General features: G+C 44.7%; 1 protein-coding gene across 2 annotated transcripts in view; it reads left to right on the forward strand.

The window, feature by feature from the left end:
- The window catches only part of PTCHD4 (patched domain containing 4), a 117,291-nt gene extending 108,753 nt beyond the window's left edge, over positions 1-8,538 (forward strand). For both annotated transcript variants that reach the window (XM_029072311.2, XM_029072310.2), the window contains exon 3: positions 6,758-8,538. In XM_029072311.2, coding sequence (XP_028928144.1) covers positions 6,758-8,391 — 1,634 coding nt within the window. In that variant the 3' untranslated portion in view covers positions 8,392-8,538. The remainder of the gene's footprint in view (positions 1-6,757) is intronic.
- Positions 8,539-8,884: the final 346 nt, after the last annotated feature.

The raw sequence follows: 8,884 nt of genomic DNA on the forward strand, positions 1-8,884 counted from the left end.
GTGCAATGGAGTAAGTCGATATGATCTGTACCCTCAAGGAACTAACAGTCTAGTGGGAAAGATGGACAGTAAAATAAACCATAGGTAAGGAAAGTGACCAATATAATACTTATAATATAAGGAAAGTGCTGTGGGTTTAGGGTGGAGTGAGCTTCCTAAGTGCTTTATAGCGGTGAGGGTCGGGGAAGAACTCAAATGCAGAGTTGATGCAATAGGGAGAGAGAGAGTGGGCAGATGGGAGATTAGTCAGAGAAGGCTTTTTAGAGGAGGGGTCATCTTAGTAGGGCTTTGAAGATGAGGAGAGTAGTGATCTACAAAATATGAAGGGGAATGGAGTTCCGGGCAAGACCGGGCGGCCAAAGATCCAATTATGAGACAAATGAGAGCAAGGCCCAGTGGGAAGTAGGGTATCATTAGAGGAGGGAAATGTGTGTGTTGGATGGTCATAGGAAAGAGCAGGGATAAGTAGGAGGGAGAGAGCTGGTTTCCTAGGAGAAGCAACTTGGCATAGTGGATAAAGCCCAGGCCTGGGAATCAGAAGGACCTGGCTCCTAAGCCTGGCTCCACCACGTGTTGGCTGTGTGACCTTTGGAAGTCACTTCATCTCTCTGTGCTTCAGTTCCCTCATCTGTAAAATGGGGATTAAGACTATGAGCAGTATGTAGGATAGGGATTGTTTCCAACCCGATTATCTTGTACCTACCCCAGCACTTAGAACAGTCCCTGGCACATAGTAAGTGCCTTACAAATACCACAGTTAAAGCCAATGGTGAGGGATTTCTGCTTGATGAAGATAGATGGGCAACTGCTGGAGGTTTTCAAGGACTGAGAAGAAATAAGCAGAATGTCATATTAGAAAAATGATTCTGGCAGCCCAGTGAACTGAGGTCTGGTAAGGAGTAAGGTTAGAGGCAGGAACGTCAGCAAGGAGGCTGAGCCAGTAGGCAAGACGGGTTATGGCAAGTGTGTGGAACAGTGTGGAGGTAGTTTGGATGGAGAGGAAAGGGTAGATTCTGGAGATGATAGGAAATAGAACAGGCAGGATTGGATGACTGAATTCATTCAATTGTATTTATTGAGTGCCTACTGCGTGCCAAGCACTGTACTAAGTGTACAATATAAAGACAGATATGTTCCTTGCCCACCAAGAGCTTAATGTGTTCGCTGAAGGAGACAGAAAAGAGTCGAAAAAAGAGACAGGTGAGGCAAGGAGGATGGTGGTGTGCTCAACAGTGATGGAAAGTCACAGGGTGGGGAGAGTTTGGGAGAGAAGATGAGAAGCTATCTTGAGGTGACAGTGGGATAAGTAGGTAGAGAAAGCAGGTGGAAAAGAAAGATTGCAGAGATTAGGAGAGGTCTGGTCTGGAGATGTAGATTTGGGAGTCATTGGCGAAGAGGTGGAGGGAAAGTTAGGATAGGGTTAAGCCACCCCAGGGAATGGGTGTAAATGGACACTAGAGCATATGATAGAGCATATAACAAAATTAAACAAAGTAGACATTAACACAAATCACTAGTCACGCATATAAAGCAGTAATGATGATTGTGATGTTTAAGTGCTACATGCCAAACACCATACTAAGCTCTTGAGTAGAAACAAATACAGTGCAGTGTAATCAGAGTGGACACAGTTGTTATACCAAATGGGGCTCATAGTCGAGGAGAAAAGAACAGGTATCTTATCCCCATTTTGATAGATGAGGAAACTGAGGCATAGAGAAGTTAATTTGCCCAAGATTCTCCAGCAGGTAAGGGGGTGGAGCCAGGATTAGAATCCAGGTGCCTTGAACTGTATACTTTCCACTAGAACATAATGCATAACTGTGAAGGAACAAGACTAGGAATATCAATCAGTCAATAGCATTTATTGAGCACTTACTAGGTGCAGAGCACTGTACTAAGCACTTGGGGGAGTACAGTACAACAAAATTAGCAGACGTGTTCCCTGCCCATAAGATGAATCTAGTGTGAGGCATAAAAGGAAAAAAGGCATCTACAGTTGTATTAGACAAAAGAGAAACAGTAGGAAATTATTGTCAAAAATATTTCATTAGGCAAAATTGAAAAACTGAGAGCAGAAGTTGGGGAAAAAAAGATGAGGGATTTAATCACTTCTTTACCTTTGTCTTTGTTACAAATACAGAACAATGTCTAGAACATCATTATCATCGATGGTATTTTATTGCAGAGCACTATACCAAGCGCTAGAGAGTGTACAATACAAGAGAGTTGGCAGACACATTCCCTGCCCACAACGAACAGTTCATGTTCCATTTTTGCTGAAAGTCTGGGAAGCTAACTTACAAATAGAAGGAATGAGTTAAGTGATAGCTCCAAAGCAGGCTGAGAAAGGACGGGGGAGGGGTGTGTGTGTGTGTCCCTCCTTCATTTTCAAATTTGATTTCATTTTCAAATTTCAAATTCAAATTTGATTCAAATTTCAAATTGGTAGCTGGAAGGATCAGCCTTGGGTGACCTTATCACTAGTTCTTTGCTGCAATAACATCTTTTACCTCATACATGGCTTGTCTGTTTTTGAGATCAAGTCGTCGCATCTCGATATTCACAAAGCCACCACACTCAAGGGGAACAATCCCTTTCTCAACTGCTATCCACCAGGGTTCTGCAGCATTCAACTGTATTTATTGTATGCCTACAGAGCACAGAGCTCTGACCTTAGAAAAGGAAGAGGAGGAGAAGTAGGAGTAATAATAATAGCAATTATGGTACTTGTTAAGCTCTTACTAGGTGCCGAGCACTGTTCTAAGAGCTGGGATAGATACAAGTTAAGCAGGTTGGATGTAGTCCTGTCCCACATGGGGTTCACACTCTTAATCCTCATTTTACAGATGAGGTAACTGAAGCCCAGAGGAGTTAAGTGACTTGCCCAAGGTCACATAACAGGAGTGTGGCAGAGCCAGATTTAGAATCCAGGTTCTTTTGTCTTCTGGGCCTCCCTCCTAAGCATGCTCCTTCTCGAGTAGGAGTAGTAAGAAGTAGATGTAGTAGTAGAAATAGAAGTAGGGAAACTGTCTGCTAATTCTGTTGTGTTGTATTCTCCCAAGTCCTCAATACAGTGTTTGGCACATAGTAAGCACTCAGTTAATAGTTGATTGATTGAAGGAGTAATAGTAGAAGTAGTAGTCATAATAGTAGAAGCTTTTATTGGGCACCCACTTGGTTCAATTCACTGAACTACGTGCTGGGGAAGTACAGAATATGGAAGTGAAACACTCTGTGCCTACAGGGAGCTTACACTCTAACTGGGAAACCAACAACACGATCAAAATATGGAGGGTATTACTAAATCTATTGGTTCCGGACCAAGTGCTTGGCGGAGTTATAAAAAAAAAATCCCTGCCCTCAGGGATTTTGCAACCGAATTAGTTCACAATCTACTATCATTTCAAACAACTCCTAGGGAAGGTTGATTGAATGAGTAAGTAGTTCTCTGGGCACCATTCACCTCAGAGACCCAATAATTAAATTCATTTGTGACTTCTCAACCGTGTTGATTCACCACATTGTTCAGGCATTTGCTTAATGGAACAGATGGGGCTGGCACCATGACCAGATGCACTGTGCACTCGAGCACTGGAGTTTTGAGCTCCAGGGGAGTTGGCCCTTTAAGGACAGCAAGCTCTCTGCCCTTGGCTCAGGAAACACAAAGTGAGAGAACTGTTTTCAGGAGTTCTCAGTTCCAGTAATGATAATCCAGGAGAGGGCGAGAACCTCTAAAATGTCCCCCAAATCACTTTGAAATTTAAAGATGAAAACCAGCAGCTTGAATGGGAGGTGTAGGCAGAAAAGAGCAATAAGCCTGGATTGTTTTTTCCACAATTTAGTCCTAATCATTTAAAATATCTCAGTATATCCCATTCTTCAGGAGTAGTTCAGTGCAAAACTACTTAATCCATTTGTCATAGAGCATTCATGTTTTAAAATGAGGTATAGCGCAGATTTAATATAACAGGATATGTTCTAGTGGCATCTGCACATCAGTCAATCAGTGGTATTTATGGAGCACTTACTATGTGCTGAGCACTGCAGTAAGCACTTGGGAGAGTACAATCCGACGGAACTATCAGATTCATTCAATCATATTGGGCATTTACCGTATGCAAAGCGTTCAATCATTCAATTGTATTTATTGAGCACTTACTGTGTACAGAGCACTGTAATAAGCGCTTGGGAAAGTACAATACAATAATAAACAGTGACATTCCCTGCCCAAAACGAGCGTACAGCCTAAAGGTGGGAAGAGACAGACATCAATACAAATAATAATAATAATAATAATAATGTTGGTATTTGTTATGCGCTTACTATGTGCAGAGCACTGGTCTAAGCGCTGGGGTAGATACAGGGTAATCAGGTTGCCCCACGTGAGGCTCACAGTCCCCATTTTTTACAGATGAGGTAACAGAGGCACAGAGAAGTTAAGTGACTTGCCCACAGTCATACAGCTGACAAGTGGCAGAGCCGGGAGTCGAACTCATGACCTCTGACTCCGAAGCCCAGGCTCTTTCCACTGAAAATTATAGATATGTACATAATTGCTGTGGAGCTGGTAAGGGGAAGAACAAAGGGACTGACTATGTGCTTGGGAGAGTACACTATAACAATAAGCAGACACATTCCCTGCCTACAGCGAGCTACATTCTAGAGATAAGTTTACAGCCTAGATAAACACACAACATGTGTGTGCTCTACCTACATGTCATGATGCATCTTCAGGTCCTCAGATGACTGCAGACTTGGGGCTAGCCATGACTTCCTATTTTTTCATTTTTTCCATATGTCTAATGGTAATTCTTGGGGATTTTCCTTAAGAGGATCATTGTTCACAGGGAAAATTCCCATGAATGAATGTTAAATTAAGAAAATAAAAGCATGGAAAGCTGCAGTTCTGCCCTCACCCCTTCTCATTTGCAGAAAGTGCAGCAGATCATTCTCTTACCTTAATGGTAGGAAGTGGATTGTCCATTTTCCATGGTGGGTGATGCCACTTTGTTCTCAAGTCAGATGTGATTCCTAATGGTGTTCTTGGAGAGTAGCCCAAGAGCAATTGGAATCCATTGGCAGAGAAGATTCCAGTGCAGAATTTGAGGTCAGCAAGAAGCAGCGGAAGAGGTAGCAGCTTTATTATCAATGATAATTGTACTAATAAAAATAGTAGTATTTAAGTGCTTACAATGCACCAAGCACTATAATAATGAATGAAGTAGATACAAGATAATCAGGTCAGACACAGTCCCTGTCTCACAAAGGGTTCACAGTCAAAGCGGGGGAGGGAGAACAAATATCCCCATTTTACAAATGAGGAAAGTGAGGCACAGAGAAGCAAAGTGACTTTCCCAAGGTCACAGAGAAGATAGGTGGCAGAGCCACCATTAGAACTCAGGTCCTTCTGACTCCCAGGCCATGCTCTTACCACTAGTCCATGCTGTGAAGAGTAGAGGCACACGGAAGATAATCATAACTCTTGGAAAGTTGTCCATTTCCGAGCCATCTATTGGAACTTTCAGCTTCGATGGAAGGGAAAGAGGTGAGCCGTAGAGTCATTTATTATGAAGGGACCTGCTAGCTTCAGCCTTTCCCCTTTCCTTACTCCTCTAAATTCTTCAGAGAAGCATGAGATTGAGGAGGTAGCAAGAACAAACACTGACTGCTCAAAATTGCTTCCACTTTGCTTCTCGATAGCAAAAGCAGTTTGGGTATCAATTGAAGGCCTAAACCCCTACTTGTCTAGATGTTGGCTAGCGTATTTATTTGTGTTTGGCAATCCAGTGAGTTACTGCTGATGAAAATCTCACTGTCCCGGTGTGCTATGGGGTCAGGCCCAATGTCCCCAGTCATTTAAAAATGAACAGTTAAGTTGTACAACATTTAGAATGTTCCTATAATTTCCAGGTTTCTGAGGAAAGTAAGGAATGCAGCATCATCAGATAGACCAACCTCAATAACTGGTTTATGCCTTGTCTTCTGCTGGTCAAATCTCAAGGAAAGGCAGTTCTAGTGTTTCAGCTGAAATGGGCCAGGTGCTGGCAAAGGGCCCTGCACGAGATTGTAAGCTCTTTGCGGTCAGGGAATGTGTCTACCGACTCTGCTGCATTATACCCACCCAAGTGTTTAGTACAGTGTTCTGCACATAGTGAGTGCTCAGTAAAGTACCATGAGTTGACTGGTTAGCTCAGGAGTGACCTGTTCATCCCACTCCCTACAGGCAGTGTTAGAAAAGACATGCCGGGGTAGGAGGTAGAAGGGAGGAGAAGCAACATGGCCTAGTGAGTAGAGAATGGGCCTGGGAGTCAGAAGGAGCTGGGTTCTAGTCCCGGCTCCGTCACTTGTCTGCTGTGTGACCTTGGGCATGTGGTTTAACTTCTCTGAACCTCATCTGTTCAGTGGAGACTAAGCCTGTGAGCCCCAGGCTGTGTGCTGCCCTGGATCAGCAACCCAGGCCCTCCACGGTCTCCCCGGCCTCCTTCCTTGATGTCCTCATCTCCCAAGCACTTAGTACAGTGATCTGCATACCGTAAGCACTCAAAAAAATACAACTGAATGAGTGAATGAATGGAAACTGATTGCAGTAGCCTTGAATCTGTCACTGTATATTGTCATTAAAAGCGATAAGCACTGAAAAGCCAAGTGCTCTTTAGTGATTGACCCCATTTGAATGTGCTGGGGCTGGTAAGTAGGAAGCTCTATTCACATATATATGCATATATATATGTTTTTTTTTTATTAATGCTTTTAGGTCATGGAACTAAAGGGATATTTGAGCTTCTGTCTGGATGGCGGAGGACCAGGGAGACCCTGCCATTCAAGGACAGGGTGGCAGATGCCTATTCGGACGTCATGGTCACTTACACGATGACCAGCTGCCTGTACTTCATCACCTTCGGCATGGGCGCCAGTCCGTTCACCAACATCGAGGCCGTCAAAGTCTTCTGCCAGAACATGTGCGTGTCCATCCTGTTGAACTACTTCTACATATTCTCCTTCTTTGGGTCTTGCCTAGTCTTTGCCGGCCAATTGGAGCAGAACCGTTACCACAGTGTCTTTTGCTGCAAGATTCCTTCCCCTGAGTACCTGGACCGGAAGCCCGTTTGGTTCCAAACCATGATGAACGACGGGCGACAACAGACCTCCCATCATGAGACCAACCCCTACCAGAACCATTTCATTCAGCATTTCCTCCGTGAGCACTACAACGAATGGATCACCAACATCTATGTGAAGCCCTTTGTGGTCATCCTCTATCTTATCTACGCCTCCTTCTCCTTCATGGGGTGCTTACAGATCAGCGACGGGGCCAACATCATCAACCTCCTTGCCAGCGATTCCCCAAGCGTCTCCTATGCAGTCGTCCAGCAAAAGTACTTTAGCAACTACAGCCCGGTGATCGGCTTCTACGTCTACGAGCCGCTCGAGTACTGGAACAGCACCGTGCAAGAGGATCTGAAGAAACTCTGCAGCGGTTTTCACACGGTGTCCTGGATCGAGCAGTTCTATCAGTTCCTGAAGGCCGGCAACATCAGTGCCAGCAACAGAAGCGACTTCATCGGCGTGCTGCAAAACACCTTCTTGAAGAAACCGGAGTTCCAGCACTTCCGCAACGACATCATCTTCTCCAAGGCCGGAGACGAGAGCGACATCATCGCCTCTCGGGTCTACCTGGTGGCGAGGACGAGCGAGAACAAGCAGAAGGAAGTCATTGAGCTGCTGGAAAAGCTAAGGCCACTTTCCCTATTACAGAGCATCAGGTTCATTGTCTTCAATCCTTCCTTTGTGTTCATGGACCAGTACGGCTTATCGGTAACCATGCCGGTCCTCATCTCGGGCTTTGGGGTCCTGGTGGTGTTGGTGTTGACCTTTTTCCTTGTGATCCATCCCCTGGGAAACTTCTGGCTCATCCTCAGCGTCACCTCCATAGAGCTGGGAGTCCTAGGCTTGATGACACTGTGGAACGTGGACATGGATTGCATTTCTATCTTGTGCCTTATCTACACTTTAAATTTTGCCATGGATCACTGTGCACCCCTGCTTTACACATTCGTATTAGCGACCGAGCACACCCGGACTCAGTGTATCAAAAACTCCCTGCAAGAGCATGGGACAGCCATTTTGCAGAACGTGACTACTTTCCTTATTGGGTTGGTCCCCCTCCTTTTTGTGCCTTCAAACTTGACCTTCACACTGTTCAAATGCTTGCTGCTCACTGGCGGCTGCACCCTGCTGCACTGTTTTGTCATCTTACCCGTGTTCCTAACTTTCTTTCCTCCCTCCAAAAAGCATCACAAGAAAAAGAAACGGGCCAAAAGGAAGGAACGCGAAGAGATCGAGTGCATTGAGATCCAAGAGAACACTGATCACGTAACCACGGTCTGAACGGCGGAGACCGGCTGCTTATTTTTCCCTGAGTTCCACAGAGATGTGGTGAACGGAGAGCCTAGATCTCAGCGGCTTGTGTTGGCCGCAGTGAAGAGAGGCAGGCAGAGAGGAAGGAGGTTATTTATGACATGCCCAGGAGCCATCTTATTTTGGGTCAGGGGTGGGGCTAGGGGAGGGAGGGAGGGCGGGCGGGGTGGGGGGGAAGGCCACAAAGTGAAAGAGCCAGTTTTCTTTGAACCTTGTTCTCCAGAAAGGGCAAGATTTTAGGAGATGTTGGTGCTCTGAGAAAAACTGATAAATACATAGCCTGTAGGATAGAAAGCCAAAAATATATATATATATGCATTTTAAAGAGAAAAATGCTTAGAAGAATTGAAGAAAAAAGGCTTTCTCATACTAAAAAAATGCACAGGAAATAACACAATTGCTGTGGGACCTTTAGTATTGCTTTCAGAATTTTCTGAGCAGATTGGTCAAAGAAAACCTATGC

The sequence above is a fragment of the Ornithorhynchus anatinus genome, chromosome 9 (genome assembly GCF_004115215.2).
Source record: "Ornithorhynchus anatinus isolate Pmale09 chromosome 9, mOrnAna1.pri.v4, whole genome shotgun sequence".
Lineage (NCBI taxonomy): Eukaryota > Metazoa > Chordata > Mammalia > Monotremata > Ornithorhynchidae > Ornithorhynchus > Ornithorhynchus anatinus.